At 45.4% G+C, this 19502-nt stretch overlaps 1 protein-coding gene across 1 annotated transcript in view; it reads right to left on the bottom strand.

Annotated features, from left to right (window-relative positions):
- GALNT18 (polypeptide N-acetylgalactosaminyltransferase 18) overlaps positions 1-19502 on the bottom strand; it is a 349951-nt gene that overhangs the window by 42596 nt on the left and 287853 nt on the right. The window contains exons 8-9 of the mRNA XM_043902975.1: positions 12500-12637; positions 7043-7138 (exon numbers count right to left, since the gene is read on the bottom strand). Of these exons, the coding sequence (XP_043758910.1) occupies positions 7043-7138; positions 12500-12637 (234 nt within the window). The remainder of the gene's footprint in view (positions 1-7042; positions 7139-12499; positions 12638-19502) is intronic.

Below are 19502 nucleotides of genomic sequence, written 5' to 3'. Positions count from 1 at the left end.
CTTTTCTTCCAAGGAGTAAGCATCTTTTAATTTCATGGTTGCAGCCACCATCTGCAGTGATTTTAGAGCACCCAAAAATAAAATCTGTCAGTTTCCATTGTTTCCCCATCTATTTGCCATGAAGTGATGGGACCAGATGCCATGATCTTAGTTTTCTGAATGTTGAGCTTTAAGCCAACTTTTTCACTCTCATCTTTCACTTTCATCAAGAAGCTCTTCAGTTCTTCTTCACTTTCTGCCATAAATGTGGTGTCATCTGCATACCTGAGGTTATTGATATTTCCCCCGGCAATCTTGATTCCAGCTGGTGCTTCATCCAGTTCAGCATTCTCATGATGTGCTCTGCATATAAGTTAAATAAGCAGGGTGACAATATAGAGCCTAGACGTAATCCTTTCCCAATTTGGAACCCGTCTGTTGTTCCATGTCCAGTTCTAACTGTTGCTTCTTGACCTGCATACAGATTTCTCCTGAGGTAGGTAAGGTGGTCTGGTATTCCCATCTCTTAAAGAATTTTCCACAGTTTGTTGTGGTCCACACAATCAAAGACTTTGGCATAGTCAATAAAGCAGAAGTAGATGCTTTTCTGGAACTCTCTTGCTTTTTCGATGATCCACTGGATGTTGGCAATTTGATCTCTGGTTGGGCTTCCTTGGTGGCTCAGAGGGTAAAGCATCTGCTTGCAATGTGGGAGACCTGGGTTCGATCCCTGAGTTGGGAAGATCCCCTGGAGAAGGAAATGGCAACCCACTCCAGTATTCTTTCCTGGAGAATCCCATGGATGGAGGAGCCTGGTAGGCTACAGTCCACGGGGTCGCAAAGAGTTGGACACAACTAAGTGATTTCACTTTCTTTACTCTGCCTTTTCTAAATCCAGCTTGAACATCTGGAAGTTCACAGTTCATGTACTATTGAAGTTTGGCTCGAAGAATTTTGAGCATTACTTTGCTAGTGTGTGAAATGAGTGCAATTGTGCAGTAGTTTGAGCATTCTTTGGCTTTGCCTTTCTTTGGGACTGGAATGAAAACTGACCTTTACCAGTCCTGTGGCCACTGCTGAGTTTTCCAAATTTGTTGGCATATTTAATGCAGCATTTTCACAGCATCATCTTTTAGGATTTGAAAGAGCTCAACTGGAATTCCATCCTCTCCACTAGCTTTGTTCGTAGTGATGCTTCTTAAGGCCCCCTTGACTTCTCATTTGAGGATGTCTGGCTCTAGGTGAGTGATCACACAATCATGGTTATCTGGGTCATGAAGATCTTTTTTGCATAGTTCTTCTGTGTATTCTTGCCACCTCTTCTTAATATCTTCTACTTCTGTTAGATCCGTACAAGTTTCTGTCCTTTATTGTGTCCATCTTTGCATGAAATGTTCCCTTGCTATCTCTAATTTTCTTGAAGAGATCTCTAGTTTTTCCCATTCTATTGTTTTCCTCTGTTTCTTTGCATTTATCACTGAGAAGGGCTTTCTTATCTCTCCTTGCTATTCTTTGGAACTTTACATTCAAATGGGTATATCTTTCCTTTTCTCCTTTGCCTTTCACTTCTCTTCTTTCCACAGCTATTTGTAAGGCCTCCACAGACAACCATTTTACCTTTTTGCATTTCTTTTTCTTGGGGATGGTCTTGATCACTGCCTCCTGTACAGTGTCACAGACCTCCATCCATAGTTCTTCAGGCACTCTGTCTATCATATCTAATCCCTTGAATCTATTTGTCATTTCCACTGTACAATGGTTTTGGATTTGATTTAGGTCATACCTGAATGGTCTAGTAGTTTTCCCTGCTTTCTTCAATTTAAGCCTGAATTTTGCAATAAGGAGTTCATGATCTGAGCCATAGTCATCTCCCAATCTTGTTTTTGCTGACTGTATAGAACTTCTCCATCTTTGGCTGCAAAGAATATAATCAATCTGATTTCAGTATTGACCATCTGGTGATGTCCATGTGTAGAGTCTTCTCTTGTGTTGTTGGAAGAGGGTGTTTGTTATGACCAGTGCCTGCACATAATGGATGCAATCTACCCTAATGGATGGATGAACTCCTGACAAGGATACACAGCCCATCTCCAGGATGATCCAGTTCTCCCCAGCTCTCCCAACTTATTGGGAAGGCCAGACTCAACAAATTCCTGCCACAGCAGAGTCCCTACACCTCCCTGTTCTTGGAAATGTGTGTGATTTGAGGCTGGTCTCAAGCCTCCTTACTTCTGGGTATTGACAGCTGTGTATCTCAAGCCTGGTAGGAGAGGGCAGCTGGGACCCAGTGTTCATGCACAGAGCAGTTACAGGAAGGTTCTGTGGGGGATGGGGAGGGGGGCCCAAGTCTTTAAGGCCTGCTGCAGCTCCACAACAAAAAGCTGATTTACAAAGCCTCAAGGCAAGGCAGCTCCAAGTATTCCTGGCAAGTACAGCACAAGCTCACAGCTTCCCAGGCAACTGGATTTCAGAACAAAAGAATTCAAGGTAAGCAGATTGGCAGAGCTGGCAGAGCTGGGCCTGGAGATGGCCAGTCCAACTTCCTCACTGGCAGATAAGAATACAGACCCAGACAAAACTAATGAATGGTGCTAGAGATGAAAATTGTCATTACCCGGGCTTCCCTGGTGGTTCAGATGGTAAAGAATCTGCCTACAATGTGGGAGACCTGGGTTCAATCCCTGGGTCAGGAAGATCCCCTGGAAAAGGAAATAGCAACCCACTCCATTATTCTTGCCTGGGTGGACAGAGAAGCCTGGAGGGGTACAGTTCATGGGGTCACAAAGAGTTGGACATGACTAAGCAACTAACACAGCATTGGATGGGGGTATTGACCAAGAGGCAGAATGAGGAAGCCCACTGGGATGATGGGTTTGATCTAGGTAGTGCCTGTACAGTGTCTATGAATGTGGAAACTCACTGAACTGTATACTTAAGATATGTATACTTTAATGTAAAAGCATACCTCAGTAAAAGAATAAAACAAAATAAGGCCCAGGGAGAGATAAGGTGATTGCAAAAGTGTGCCAAGACCAAGCCTCAGGCTTCCTGATGCCCCGTTCACTGTCCTCACCCCACCCCACTGCATTTTTGCTACTATAGCAAAATGCTCTCATAGCCTATGGGTCAGCTTTGACCAAGGTTGGAACCCACAGCATATGACACCTGAGGCCAAGGAAAGTCAGTACGGTGTGAGCTGGAGTTAGAAACTGGAGGGTATTTATACTGAGCAAGGCTCAATGGTCAGTAATAATAATAATAATAATCTCATCATTGTGATAGTAATAGCTAAACATTTATTGAGCCCTTACTATATGCTAGGCATTGTTTTAAACGTATTAAATCCTTACAACACTGTTCTTTATGGTATACACCATTATTAATCCATATTTTACAGGTGAAAGAAATAGGCCCACATTAAAAAACCTGTCCAAAGGTTCACAACTGGAAAGTTTCAAAGCTGCCATTTGGACTCAGGCAATCTGGCTCCAGAATCCATGCTCCTTACAGCATAGACTGCCCCATACTGAGTTAGCTGCAGCTGACAGACTCAGCTTGAACAGGCATCCACCATCCCACAGAGGAAACATCCGACACGTGGCCAGAGAGGTAGATGAACATCGACACCACACGTTTCCACCTAGATTCGTTAAAAGCAAGTTCACCTATTGTGTCTTGGATCATACGTATTACAATGCAGAGAGGGAATTTACACAAAGATGGAACCACTATGACCTTGGTCATCTTGACCCACACTCAGGAACAACTGAAACTCAGGTGCCTGACTGCATTAACAATCAGAGAAATGCAAATTAAAACTACAACATGATAGCACTATACAACCACCACAATATCTAGAAGTTTAGAAAGACAGATAATACTGAATGCTGTCAAGGATGGGGAAGAACTACAACTCTTATATATGGCTGGTGGGGTAAAAACTAAAACAACTACTTAGGAAAACCATTTGACAAGTGTATTAAATAGCTCTGGCTGCCATAACAAAATGCCACAGACTGGGTGGCTTAAAGGTAGATGGAACTACCTATGACCTTGTTTATTTTTTCACAGTTTTGGAGCCGGGAAGTCTAAGATCGAGGTGTTGGCCTGTTCAGTTTCCGGTGAGAGTTTCTGGTGCAAATGGCCACCTTCTTGCTCTGTCCTCACACGGCAGAGAGCGTGATGGAGCACTCTGGTGGCTCTTCTTAGAAGGACACTATCCTCATAAAATCAGTGTTCCACTTTATGACCTTATTTAACCTGATTACTTCCTTACTCCACATATAGACAGGCTTAGCACTTCAACACATGAATTTTGGAGTGACACAGTTTCAGTCTATAGCATTCTGCTCTTGGCCCCCCAAATTAATTTCCTTCTTTCATGCAGTGTACATTCACTTCATCCCAACAGCCTTGAAAGTCTTAACTCATTTCAGCATCGACTCTAAAGTCTAAAGTCCAGATATCATCTAAATCAGACATATGTGAGACTCAAGGTATCATTCATTCTGAGGCAGAATTTCTCTCCAGCTAAGAACCTATGAAATCAGACAAGTTACACACTTTCAAAATATGATGGTGGGACAGGCATAGGAGAGGTGATCACATCCAAAAGGGAGAAACTGGAAGGAAGAAAAGGGTGGGTCGCAAGCAAGCCCAAAACACAGAAAGGCAAAATTCCACTGGATCTTAAGGCTCAAGAATAATCACTTCTGTCTGGATACTCTGCCCTCCAGGCCCACGGGGGTGGCAGCATCACCCCTCACTGCTCTGCAGGGCAGCCTGCCCCTTTGGCTCTCTGGAGTGGCCCTGCCCAAGCTGCTCACTGCTTTGGTCCCACCCCACTGGCCTGGGGCAGGGTCATTCTAGCCCACTGAAATCAGAGTGGCAGGCCCATCCTTTGAGTGAACAGCCTTACCCTGGGGCCAGTGGTAGGAGTAAGGACTTGTGCCCTGATGATCTCTAAATCACCTTCAGTAACCGTCGTCCCTTTTCTTGAGGGATAGTACATGTTCACAATTGAATAGCTTTATGGTCCCATCTTATAGAATCCAAGAAGTCCAATAGTGTTCCTTTATCTTTTCCTGATTTATCTTTACCTCAAACTGTCAGTGTCCCTGCTGGTATAAGCCCCTCTCTGTTGATGCCTTCTGCTGTGAGATGGTTGATTAAGTCCAAGAGCCCCACCCTTTCTCTCTTAATCAAATGATTGTTCAGTAGTACTTCTGCTATTCTCTCCAGATCAACCTTTCTCATTTTTTGTAATGTGGATAGGCTGAGAATTTCCCAGACGTGCACATTAAGGTTAAACGAGGTCATAAGGGCAGAGCTCTGATGCAATAGGATTAGTGTCCTTTTAAGAAGAGACACCAGACAGCTTGCTCATTCTTTCCCCGTTGCCACACAAGGACACTGTGAGAAGGTGACTATCTGCAAGCTAGAAAAAGAGAGACCAACTCAGCTGGCACTATGATCTTGGACTTTCAGCCTCAGAACTGTGAGCAAATACATTTCTATTGTTTAAGCTATACAGTTTCTGGCATTTTGTTACAGCAGCGCTAGCAGACTAATATAGGCAGTGTCTACTAAAAGTGAACATATGTCAACCCTATACTCAGTGATTCGACTTCTAGGTTTAAATCCAGAAGAAATGAGTACATATGCACACAAAAAGACATGGACAAGAATGTCCATAGCAGTAGTATTTGTAATATTCCCAACCTGGCAGTAGCCCAGCTGTCCATGAACAGTAGAATATATGGTAAATACGACATGTTCATAAAACGGAATATGACATGATAGAAAAAAATGAAAAAATTACAACTATATATACCTGCATGGACACATTTTACAGAAATAATAATGAAGGAAAGATTCCAAAATGAGAAAGCATATACTCTATGATACTATTTACATAAAGCTCAAAGCAATACTGTTTTGTTTTTTTTTAACCTGGGTGCTGTTCCACTGGTGTGTTTGCTCTGAAAGTTCATTACTCTGTACACTTTGTCTATTTTCTATTTGTCTATTTTCTGCATATATATGTCAACAAAATATTTGCATAAAAATAGTCACTCATTAAAAATGTTACACCATTCTAATAACGGAGAATGAGTTGATATACTGTGTGGTGTGAGGATAATGTGATCTACTGACTGTGACTGACCAATCAGTGGCCACAGCAGCTTGGCCCACAAAAAGGACAAGGTGGTAGAGATCACAGAGGGCAATTTCTGGGAAGTCTTGGGCTAGTACACTGGTGACACATCACGGTACCCTTCAGTTGTATAATCTTCAGTTGAGGCAGGTAACAGCTCTTTAAAACACTTAACTTCAACTGCACAAACACATGTATCTTCTATACTAAAGTATCTTTTAAAAATCATTTTATACTTCTGGAGGTAATTTAAGTAAACTCTGAAAATGCCAAGTCATAATGGGTCAGTCTAGGGTGTTCTTGATCATTGACTGTCCACTGCACTTTGTTGAATAAACCATTTTTCTTGCCAGTGTCTCAACGTCCTCTTTGGATATCTGAAGCCTAGGTTACGAATGGAGAATTTTAGGGGGATAACTTACTTTTCTGGTAGCTTCCCTTCATTCTCTGTGAGAAGATCAGAAGACATAGAAAGGATCTCATGGCTATAAATTTTGGTCCCAGCTATCATGGACCAAAGGGCAGAACCTGAGGCACTCTGAAGAGATTCTGAGGTGTCAGGGAGTCTAGGGGAAACTTAGGGCTCCCTCCAGCCAGAGAAAGGCATGGTTGCCAGAGCCCAGACTGTAATCTATGACAGTCTCCCCAATGGAGGCAGGTGTCTCTCTTTAGAGACATATCACCTTCCTTGTGCCCACCCCAGGGGATCCTGGCATCCCAGCCTCTGCTCCTTTAGACTCCTTCCAGGCATGTAAATATGACTCTCTTTTTTTCTCATGAGGATACTTTCTAATGAAAAGCCCCCAAGGTCCATGGGCCCAGAGTAGCCATGATAGAGTTTAGCTTCTCTTTTCCCACCAGACATACACATGCACACACCCGGCATGGGGATCTCAGAACACTCACCTGGGGCGTCATCCCATGGCAGATGTACACAATAGGAACATTCTCTGTCTCTGGACCCTGATCAAGACACAAATCGGTCTTCAGGGAGTTCTGCAACTGAACACCAGATGAGAGGCAGTCACATAAGAGAGAGAAATAAAAGTGTTAAATCAGGAGAAAAAGCATTCCACTGAGATAGGCTCTGCTCCCAAAGTCAACTCTTCTTTCAGTTAACCCTGAATACTACAGAAATCAATAAGTACCAACAAATACCAAGAAACCAACAGTGTTGGCCTTGCATAAAGGTGCTGAAGGCAGAGCAGCCTCCTCTGAAGGATAAGAACTCAGATGCTGCTAAACAACATGCTGGATTTGGGGAGCTGAGAGGGTTTAGGTAAAATTATGACATGCACCCACACACACAAGATTTCTCATCCTCTCCTTTTGCACAAGGGTGGCATAATGGCCCACAGAAGTCCCTGGATAGAAGACTTTGTTTCTGAGGGTTGGGGGAGGTGAGGAACATGTTATCTGTTTGGGGGCCTGGGATGTCCCCTGGGATCAGGCCTTCTTTGTCTCCTTCAGATCCAGCAGTGGTTGGCCAGGGCCCAGTGGGGACCCAGCTGATGAAGTTTTCCTAGAGCGGAAAGTCTGGTGGGTAAATAAGAGAGAAGGGGACCAGAGAGGGAACAGGAGAGGGGAGAGATGTCTCTTATTCTCACCTACAAATACATGCCAATCAACAGTACAAAAGTACTATGAACCAATATCTTAGCACATCTAGGTAGGAAAGCTAATACTCAATGTCCCCTTCTGGCTTAAGCCCACTCTCAGCCCTTGGAAAGGGCAGCTTATGGTTCACGTGGCCCTGCTTACATGCCACAGCTGAGGAGATCAGGGAGGGTACCAACTCATAGTTCAGAAAGAATGAACAATTCTTTCTTTCCTCCTCTCTCCCTATCCTTCTCTTTGTGGAATGTGACTGTCTCATCATCCTCTTATTCTGCCCTAGGAATCCTGCTGAGAGACCAGACACTGTGCTCAGTGGGTGATGGCCACTCAGATTGTGGGGCCATTTAGATCGGGTATGGGGTCTCTGCTGGGCTTGTGCAAGCAGAGAAATCTAGCTGTGATGAAGGGGGAGATGAAGCAGGAGGCAGACGGATTTAGAGACAAGAGAGATGATCCTGCCCCCGTTGTGGTTTTCGTGGCTTCTCAGCACGAGTGCCCGGGTCCAGCTGTACTTCAGTTCCTGGGCCTGTAAGAGAGCTTATGGTATCTTTACCCACCTACACTGAAGCTAGCTTACATAGCTCTTCTTAGTGATCAAAGCACTCTGTTTACAACTGGAGGCTGGAGACTGGGATCCAGGGGAGACCAGGGCAATGGGCCATGGGTGGGGCATCTATCCGGGGAGGGCAAGAGGCAGACAGTGGCTAAATTTTTGTAGTCTTCATGGATGTGGTAGGAGTGCAATGAACCCAGTTAAGGAGTGTGAAGTGCAACAGATAACTGGAGGCCCACACTTGATCTATGAACATCCTGTTCTTGACAGGGGACAAAGAACAGAGTCAAATTCTTTTCTTTTGAGCTCCCTTTCCCTTACTGGGTGATAGCAGCTCAATCTCAAACTTGGAGTTTAGAGGTTCTGAAGAAATATGAACATGTGTCAGCTCCTGAGGCAGGGCCCCAGAAGCATCCATGCAGCATAAAATCCTCTATCATAAACCAATTACCTGACTGACCCATGTGGGAGGAGCATATGCAAATATACCCTGGACTCCTCCCACGGCCCACAGAGGGCTGTCTGTCACATCTGAAGCCGGGATCCATTAGTGAGACCTGCATGAAGTTTCAGAAAGCCCTGGTGTCAGACATGGCTCTCCTGTGGGACCCCAAAGCTGGCCTCTGAATGAGGGTGGGTGGTGACTTTTGATAAAGTCCTCTTTGATTCTGTGTCATCCATCCCCCATTAAGCAGGTTGTCTGTTGAGGAAGTTGGGAGAGACAGGCTGAGATGAAATCCTGGCTCCAGCTGTTTGGTTTGGGCAAAGCAATATAACTGCTTGTCTGTTTCCTCCTCTCTCTCAAATATGGATAATTACAGTGCCAACCTCATAAGTTTGTGGATTAACTGAAATAATCTCTGCAAGTGTTTAGCACAGGGCCTGACAAATAGCAAAAGTGTGATATAATTGTTAGGTGCTATTATTACTGCAATAACTATCCTGAAAGCCATTCAGGGAAGTTAGCTTTTATGACTGCATCTATGTGCCAGGTACCAGGTGAAGGGCTTCCTATGCATTATCCCACCTAATCCTCAAAATTACTCAGCCAGGTTGGTAATATTAACTCTCTTAAGGGTGCAGGAAGTGTGTTGTAGCAAGAAGCTCTGCCTCACCTCTTGGTCTGTAATTCTGTTCCCACTGCATGGACCCTCTGCTTTGGCCTTCTCTTTTCCCTGACTAAACCCTCCTCCTCCTGTGGTTCTCATCCTCTCTGTCACTCTGGAAGCCTTTCCTGACCTGCATCTGGGTGTGAGGCCACCATACCTCCATTTCCCTGATCGCAGCACTTACACACTGTATTCTTGTCACTTCTCTGCTTGCCTGGCTCCTCTATCAGTCACCAGACTAGGTCTCAGGCTTACTCACTGCCTGTGACACAGGACAGTCCTGGCACATATTAGACAGTAAGTACATACGGGATGAATGAACAAAGAAAATGAGTAATGAATGAATGGCCTCATAGTTGGAAAAATGGCAGAGCTGGAGTCTGTCTCCAAAGTCCAAGCTCTTTCCATCATCAAATGGTGACAATCCTGAGACTGTGAAAGATGACCCATGAAGTGATATGACTCTAACCTTTAAGGTTTTACAAACTGCCAGGGTTACACAGTGATTAAGTAGCAAAGCTAACTTTTAGAAGTAGACATGTCTGTTTCTGGATGCTACTCCATCTCTCCTATCAGCACCAGAGCTGGGATTATTCAAAGTCATGCTGTCTCCCAGGTCTGGAGCTCAGTAATCCTAGAGAGGCCCATGCCCACACTGCAAGGCCCATGATCCTTCTGCCTGCCAGAGGCATTAATGAGACCTTTTACTAGATTAATGGTATGGGTTATACAGACTTGACAGTGGCCTGAGAGTTCTGAGGGGTTATCTGACCTGAGCAATGAAGTTTAGGCATGAGTTGGAGGGGAAAAAGAAAAAAACCTTTACCGAGAAGACATCTGGTCTCTCCACTTCAGAATAAAAGTAATCACCAGGAAGAAAGATTCAGCTCCACAAGTCCTCTTGCTCTTGCACTGCATCCTGCCTCAACCACTGTCACCTTACTGCCCTAGTTGAGTTCATTATGCTCCTGGACAAGCAAGTGTCTCTGCTCATGTAAGAGCCCAGCCATGGAGGAGGCAGGAGAGAAGGGGTCCAGCTGAGCCCTGAACAGTAGCCGGCAAATGACCATGCACAGGGTCACAGAAGTTCTGCCATTCCCAGGAATGGCTGACACAGCTCAGCCTCCTGGAGTGGTGGGAGGATGGGTTTTCAGCATGACAATGTGAAAACAGCCCCTACTGTGGACTCAGCCAGATCTAGATCACAACATGGATATGCCACTTACTATTTGACCAACCAAAGGTTTCTGGGTGTGATCTGGGTGAGGGGTCTACATGGTAAATGTGCTATATGTACTCCTAAGATGCGACTCTTTCGCTTAGATGACTGGAATGCCTTGGGCCCAGACCCAGGATTGCAATGGCTGTGTGCAAACACCTCCAGTGTTATGCCTCTCTGGCTGAGTTTGGCGAATACTTTTAGCTACAGCTGATAGCTTGGTGAGACCACGAATCCAGAAGCTGGCCTTGGCTCTCAGAGGCCTGGGCCAACAGCTTCTCTGGAGCCACAGTAGCATGACTGTCCTATTTTGGTCCAAGAGTAACCAAGCAGCACATACTGTGCTGTGGGCAGTGTATCAGCTGTGTCCTCAGGATGATTCCGGGGAGGTGAATGGGCAGATGGGCACCTCACAGTCTAGTGTACTTCCATGGCGAAGACAGGATCTGGGGCCTCAGGCAACAGCTGAGCGGCACCAGCTGAGGAGTTTGACATCTGAATTATACCAGCCTGAGAAGGGGAGAGGCTACTGGGCGGTTCTCTCAGGACATGTCAGCCACAACATGGGGACTCTCGTGGGAAGACACGACCCCTTCCGATAATCAGGCCTCCAGGGACAACAGAGGCCCTGCAGGTGGGTAGAAAGGGGCAGTTCCTGGGACCCTGGCTCTGTCTCCTTTAGAATCCTAGGATGTGAGCATTGGCAGGTCCATGGGAACAATGAAGCCAGCCCTTCAGCAGAATTCTTCCTCTCCAGGCTGAGGCTATGCCCATTAAGTTCCTGTTGAGGCGGGCCTTGAACTCAGTTCTGGCCACAGACCATCAAAGGAAGAATTCTTCCTTCAAGTTTTCATCCTGGAATATCTAAAAGGTCTAAGGGGACACTCCAAGGGGAGGAATGGGAGTGATATCAGAAGGTAATGCTCTAGACTCAGTTTCACTCAAGTTGACGACTTGTGTGAACATGGGCAGGTCACTGTGCTTCTTTGTTTCCCCATCTGTAACACACCAGGGGCAGGGACTGAGCCTAGTAACCCCAGGGGATAGTTATGAGGCTAATTGTGAGGGCTTAGCTGTCAGAGAGAATCTTCATGTGTTCGCTCAGCAAAAACCAGGAGAGATATCCAAAAATCAATCAGGTATTTAAAATACCTTGAGTTGTAATGTCCTGGGGATATTGGAAGCATGGGGAGAGTTTATCATCTCCAAAGTATTTTAACCTCAGACACAAAATACATTTCTATATCTGAGACTTTCTTCTACCCGTGAGGACAACATTATTTTACCCCACTTAACATATGAAGAAACTAAGGCTCATAGACATTAAGACACTTGCCCAGGAAGTGGCTGGGTCAAGATTGGAACCGGGTCCATGTGGATCCAAACCCTCTGCTCTGCCTCTCTGTCTTGCTGCCTCTGCTGGGGGAACTGCCAATCAATAAGTGGTACTAAAACATCACTCAAAATCCAATGAACTCTGGAAGGATATGTTTCCCAAATCTGCTTTCTAGGAGGCTCTGCGTGAATGGAAGACATAGCACCTTGGGTAAGGGAGGCATGCAGGCTGGTCAGTAGAATCTCAGGCACCCATGCTTGGGAAACAGTTGGGGTTGTCTTGTAATCTTAACTTAACTGCATGTTTTTGCTTTACTAAGTGGCATATTCATGTTTGGGGCCAGGGCTGAATTGCTTAGGATTAAAAGGAGAGACTAAGCACCTCTCTCAAGGGAATGGAGAGGTGTGGGCTATGAACGTATAGTCTACTTCACATGAAGCTCCAGAAACCAGCCTCTTGTCCACAGGTCTACCACAGGTCCCACTTGGGTGGATATGTCTGGATGAAACCCCAAGCGTGGGCTCCTTACCACCCCATAGGCAATGATGTCCGAGTACATCCTCATTTCTGGGTACACGCTGACCAGGTACCACCGGAAGGTCTTGCACTGCAGCTGTTTTCTCAGAGCTTTTCTTGCAGTGATGTCCCCAATGTCAATTCCTGAGTCCTGTGCAAGATGCAAACACAGAGATGCAGCCACCACCATGGTACAACTTTTCCCTGAACCTCCCTAACCACAGTTCTGGAGGCTGCCTGGTGAAGGCATTACCTGGGAACTTAACTCAGGCATTTCCCCATGTGTGCCTTGTCCCCATAGCCACACCTGTTTGGTCTGCAAAACAGGAGATCAGCACTGATGGGGACTGTTATCGAAAGCCATCGAAAATAAAAGGACTAAGTCCTTAAAAATTACTAAAGAAAAAAAAGCTGTAGTCTTTGTGTAAGTAAGAGAAATGGAAGAATATAGTCTGAGTAATGTTATCACTTTGATGATAAATGTCTATGTAGTCAAAGCTATGGTTTTTCCAGTAGTCATGTATGAATGTGAGAGCTGGACCATAAAGAAGGCTGAGTGCCAAAGAATGATGCTTTCAAATTGTGATGCTGGAGGAGACTCTTGAGAGTCTCTTGGACAGCAAGGAGATCAAGCCATTCAATCCTAAAGGAAATAAGTCCTGAATATTCAGTGGAAGGACTGATGCTGAAGCTCCAATACTTTGGCCACCTTATGTGAAAAGCTGACTCATTGGAAAATATCCTGATGCTGGGGAAGATTGAAGGCAGGAGAGAAGGGGGCAACAGAGGAAGAGACGGTTAGATAGCATCACTGACTCAATGGACATGAGTTTGAGCAAACTCGAGGAGCTAGTGAAGGACAGAGAAGCCTGGCGTGCTGCAGTCCATGGGGTTGCAAAGAGTTGGACATGACTGAGTGACTGAACCAACAACATGGTTACCTCTATCTCAAAAGACAAGATGAGAGATTCTGAACTGTGTGCGGAGAGGGAGAGGAAAGGAAAAGAACTGAAGATGGAATACTGCTAATTCTAATAGTATTCCTAGTGATCAGGGCAGCTAAGGCTTACATAACACAATGTGCCAGGCTCTGTTCTATGTGAGACAGACACATATATTTTTATATTTTACTTATATTAAATTTTTAGGATTCCATGGCAGCTCAGCTGGTAAAGAATCCACCTGCAATGCAGGAGACCTCGGTTTGATCCCTGGGTTGGGAAGATCCCCTGGAGAAGTGAATGGCTATCCACTCCAGTATTCTGGTCAAGAGAATTCCATGGACTATATAGTTCATGGGGTTGCAAAGAGTCAGACACGACTGAGCGACTTTCATTTTCACTTTATATTAAATTTACATATATGGTCCTATTTAAACTCACGAGGGAGCACAATATAACCCTCATTTTACGGATGCGGGAGGTTCAGTGACGTTCTGGGTGACTTGCCCAAATCCCACAGCTAGTAAGTGATGGAGTTGAAAGTTGAACCCAATCAGCCTGGGTCTGGAGTTTGTGCTTTAAAATTTACAGGGCATTTGCAGGAGCCTGCCCTCCTGCCTGCTTAGACCAAGTTCTTGTGGAAGAAGCAGAGCCTCTCTCTCTAAGCCTGGTGGGGGGGTGCTTAGCATAGACAGTACTGTGTTCTTCATTTCCCAGGTGTACCAAAGAGGTGGCCCTGAGCCATTGAGGTGCAGCAGGCAAGGAGCAGTCACAGAGACAAGGGTGTGTCCTTGAGTGAGAGCGAGAGAGAAGCCCCCACATTTCTTGTGGTCCCAAGAAGCCCTGGGACCTGCACCCCAGCTGTTGAACAGGGCACAGAATCAGCTGAGAAAGAGCTGATGCCACAGCAGAAGATGGAGAGGGCTCCCTCCAGCTGGGGATCAGATGGAGACAGGTGACATCTCAGAGGATGACACCATGGAGCCAGGGACCAGACGAGGCAAGTGTCATCTCATGAGATACCAGCCCAGAGCAGAGACAGGAGGATAGGGAAGCACAGGTCTCTTCCTCTGACACTGCAGTCTATGGTCTGCCAGTGTGACCCATCTGGTTCTACCATCAATTCTGGGATCAAGTTAGTGGGGTTGGGAAAATAATGAAATTGACAGTTTAACTCTGAAATGTCTGGGAAAAACCACAAAGAGAGTTGCTGCATGTATCTGGACATGATCAGAACACAATTTTGATATCAGACAATGGGGGCTTGAGTCAAAACAAAAATAGGTATAGAAGAAATACATTTATTTTTTTTTTATTTTTTATTTTTTTAGAAATACATTTATTTTTGTCTACTGGAGTTCAGGTCATGTAAAAATTTGAATTTGCTACAGCCTGAAGGATTAAGTTCTGGAATCCCAGGGTGCAATTTCAGTGAGGTTATGCCCTTTGAGCATTTTTTGATAACCTCTTCTATGATTGGTCTGCTCCCCAGCTCCTGCCCAGAGCCTTCCCAGCAACTTCTACTTGGCCCTTCTCTGCTGGACCCCCACTCTCTGACGGTAAGGAAACATGTCCTGCTGATCTCTGTGCCCGTAGTCTAGCACTGCACCTGAACTCTACTGATAAGACCGAGTTGAAAAAAAAAATGTATGAAACAATGAACACCGCAATTGACGATAAATGTATCCTGGTCAATCCTCTGTTAAGTATTAACTTAAAGAAATCTGTTAAGTACTAACTCTTCAAATTTCTCTGTAGTTTACCCTTACATCACAAAGCTATTTGCCTGGACCCAGGACATCCCACTTTATGCTATAATGTCTTTATGTGATGACAAAAGAACACTGTCTCAGCTTTTACAGAAAGCCACTAGAAGAATGTGTCTCAGGAAGACTTCTGTGTTTTCCTTAAAAATACAGGTTCCCATGGGGAAACTTCCTTTCTACATTCAGGATCAAGGGAGAGTTTGTCTCTACTTATAACCTAATCAAAAGTGGGAGAGAGACAATACATCTACTTTAGAGAGACAGTACACTCTACTTTAACTTCTAGGAGACTCAAGAAACAGAGTTCTGCTCAGCTTGTATGTCTGGATATCACGTACCTTTCCCCTTCCTGTTTATTAATTGACTTTTGCCTTCCCATTTTAATGGTTCAGCACATCTGTACTGTGTTGTTTGCTCTAAATTGCATCAAACTCTATTTCGGAGCCAGAGGCAGAAATTGGGAAATAAGCAAGCTTCCTCAGAGAAGGTCACCTTGACCCTTATTATTAGAAAACAATACTCGTATCTTCCCTTTGTGCCAAACAGTTAGTGTAGAGGGTTGAACAGTGCCCACCCAGAACCTCTGAATGTGACCTTATTTGGGAAAAGGGTCCTTGTGGATATAGTTAATTAGAGATGTTGAGATGATTCTGGATTTAGGATGATCCTAAATCTTTATGAGAGAAAGGAGAGGAGACACAGAGACAGAAGCATAGACTGAAAAGACACATCTAAAAGACAAGGAACCCCGAGAGCCCCCCACAAGCTGGAAAAGGCCAGGAAGGATCCTCCCCCAGGGCCTTTGGAGGGAGCATGGCCCTGGCAGTCCCTTGACTGTGGGCTTCTGACCTCCAAAACTACCAGAGAACACATTTCTGTTGTTTTAAGCCACCCGGTTTGTGGTAATTTGTTTTGGCAGTCCTGGGACACTAATATACTTAGCCACAAAAAAAAAACTATCCAGTATTCCTGCCTGTGTGAGCAGCCACACACAAAATTCCTTGTAGCCAAACCTCAAGAATGGTGGTCACCTAACAACCATGGTGAGTCATCCTTGGCACTCAGCCCATTTTCAGGCAAGAGGAAGCAGGGGCGAGTCTAGAGTTTCCAAATCCTGTGTAAGGAAATACTGATGCTTTGCTGCAGACTGACTTTCTGTTTGCTGATAAGCAAACTGACTTTCAGTTAAAGGAGAGGAAGCATGAGTGGAAGGCTCCTCTGATCTTCCAAAAGCTTGGGACTGCACGTGGCAAGGGAGTGGCTGAGAAAGCTGGTTCTCTTCAGTGCACGGCCCGGGAAGAACTCTGCATAAAGGGCAGCAAGGGAGGAGGACTGCCCGACAAGGGCATTCTAAAGCTCAGGTGAGAAGGCAGAAGGTGCAGGTGATGACATCGACAAAAAGAATTTACACTTCTCTATCACTTTCTATGAGCGACTGAACTGAACTGAACTGAATGCTTTCTATTGGCCAAGCACTGATCAAAGTCCTTCCACATATTAACTTCCTTAATTCTCCAAGTAGCCAACTAGGCAGGGTTGAAGGGTTCCAGCTCTGCATTTGTAGATAGAAGCTTAAGTAAATTGGGAGCAGATGTGCCCGGGACTGAGCAGAAGGTATTGCGATGCTGCCACGTCAAGGACAGCTGGGGAAAGTCCTGGGGAAAACACACAGGGATGCAGAACCCACATTTCCTTCCTTTTGTTTCTTTTTCAACTCATCTCTACTGAGTGCCTAGACTGTGTCAGGCACTGTCCTAAGCATCATGAACATAAAGAAGTAACATTCTGTCTGAAAGGAGAGTCTGAAAGATCCAGACAAGTAAACAGACTTTCTGCACAGAGTGTGAAGCATGGAGGGAAGCAGAGAGTGTTGGGCAATAGAAAAGGGGCCCTTGGTCCATCTCATGGTGTGGGGCAGCCAGGATGATGGGGAAGGGGAGGACAGCAGTTAAATAAAGCTTACTGGAGTAGGTGATGCTATGGGTGAGCTGGGAAAGATGAGCAGGTAAATGAGTGTTACCCAAATCTGGCTTCCCCAAACCAGCATCTAGAGAGCTTTTCATAGATTCTGGCACCACTACACACCTCCTCATAAAAATCTCTGAGGATGAGACCCAGAATAAATATTTTTAAAAGGTTTCCAAGTGATTCTGATCCAATTGATCAGTAGATCTGTTTTTGGGAGTCATTGATCAAAGGAGAATGGGATTACACACGTGGCCAGCAGATTCATTTGTTAATAAATGTTAGTGAGGTTTTACTGAGCCCTGACCATGAACCTTACTTGGGCTAGACCTGGTGAAACAAATAGGAATAACACAATCTGTCCTCAGGGAGCCCATGGTCTAGAGCAGTGATTCTCAGCCCTGGATGAACATTAAAATCCCCAAAGAGCTTTCCAAAAAAAAAAAAATCCCTAGTTCCCTTCCAAACCAATTAAATCATAATCTCTGGGGTGGAGCCCAAATGATTTTAAAGTTCAGCCAGATTTAAGAGCCATTGATCTAATGAGAGAGAGATTTTTCAGACAACGGAACATTCTCTTGCAGGGTAATGATGCAATGACAGAGACACGCAGGGGAAAGGGGGCATTCTTCCCAGATGGGACTGGCTTCTAGAGAAGATGTCAGCAGAGCTGAGTCTAAAAAGATGGAGGAGAAGTGGCAAGGGTGGAGGCTGGGGAAGAAGTTTTGAGAGGAACTGCAAGCAGAGAGGACAAAATGGGCCACCACAGAGGGATAAGAAACAGCCTGACATGGACAGGGCACTCAGGGAAGTGTCCCTAGTCCATGCCATCTGCAGAGCCTCTGAAATCAGGTGGTGGGTGGTGGGACTGGGGAGGTGGTTGGAGGAGAGAGTGTAGATCCATGTCCAATGCTGGGCTCTATACCTGATCCCGTGCACATGGAGAGTCGTTTGAAGATTTCAAGTAGGACAATGACATGGTCATTGTGAGTTTAAAAAGATGACTTTGGGTAGTGGGAAGGATAGATTTAAGGGGTAAGACTTGGGTCAGGGAAACCAGCCAGAGGCTCTTGCAGAGGAAGAGGCAAGGCTTGAACTCAGAAGTGAGAGGAACGGAAAGGTGGGCTCAGTAATGGACTGGGGATGGAAGATGATTAAAGAATGCCGCTCAGGAATAAGCTCACAAGCCTAGGCAGAGGGGGGCATCATGCATTTAGATAGAGGATAAGAACAGAAGCAGATTTGGAGAAGAAAGATATACTCAGTTTTGGTCAGATTCAGTCTGAAGTTCCTGTGGGAACAGCCAGGGGAAGATGTGCAGGTAAAGTCTGAAGCTAAAGGCAGGAGTCAGGCTAAAGAGAGTAACTAGGAGATCCTTTTCACGTAGGCAGTGTAGAATCCAAGAGTCATTGGATTACCCTGCAGAGGTGTATCACAAGAGCAGGTGGCCAAGGACAGATCCCTGGGGAGGACTTAAACATCCCCTGGAAGTAAAAGTTGCCCACAAGGAGTTAGGAGCAGTCAGAAAGATGAGGACAGTCTAGGGTGTGGAATCATGGAGCCAAGGGAGTGAAGAGTTTTAAGGAAAAGGTGGGGTCCTGTAAGCTGAAGACTTTAAAATATTCATTAAATGAAGCAGGTAGGAGGCCCATGATGACTCTGTCAAAAGCAGCTTCAAGGTACTATTGAGATGTGACTTCAGAAGTGAATGGGAGGTGAAAAGTGGCTCTTTCCACAGGCTTGAGAGAGGCAGAAGGGGGAATTTGGACATAGTGTCGAACAGGGGGTCAAGAGGAAACACGCTGACCTCTTCCTTCTCCTCCTAAAGGCTTTATCCTGGACATTTCCACCTCTCATCTGTCCTTCTTGTCTTACCTGCCAGCCCCCACCTGCTTGACTTGGTCTGAACTCCTCTAAGAGTCACCAGTAGACACTGAGTTTCATCATTTTCCAATTACTTTTACTCATAGTACACTCAATTCTCTACCACTCTCCAGATTTGCTGTCTTATTTCAATATCTGTCAGCTGCAATGGCGGGGGGTGTGGTGGAGAGGGCTATAAAGTTTGCAGCATTACGGTGCAGAGAGAAGGGGGACAAGGGTACGGACAGGACCCCAGTCCTTTACAGAACCCGGGGAACCACACTGCTTCGCTGTTGAGCTCCTGGGGAATTTCCAAGTGTGCTCAACATTTTGCTATCAGAGGACTCCCACAGCCGGGCTCAGCATCCTGCCCAGAGTGCTGTGATCCAACGCCCACAGCCACAGATGGGTCCAGAACGCACCACCGTTTCCCTAGAAACACTCCCACTGTCAGAGCTGTGTTCGGGGATAGTTCATCAAG

The sequence above is a fragment of the Cervus elaphus genome, chromosome 1 (assembly GCF_910594005.1).
Source record: "Cervus elaphus chromosome 1, mCerEla1.1, whole genome shotgun sequence".
In the NCBI taxonomy this organism is placed as follows: domain Eukaryota; kingdom Metazoa; phylum Chordata; class Mammalia; order Artiodactyla; family Cervidae; genus Cervus; species Cervus elaphus.
This window is presented reverse-complemented; position numbering and strand designations above follow the sequence as displayed.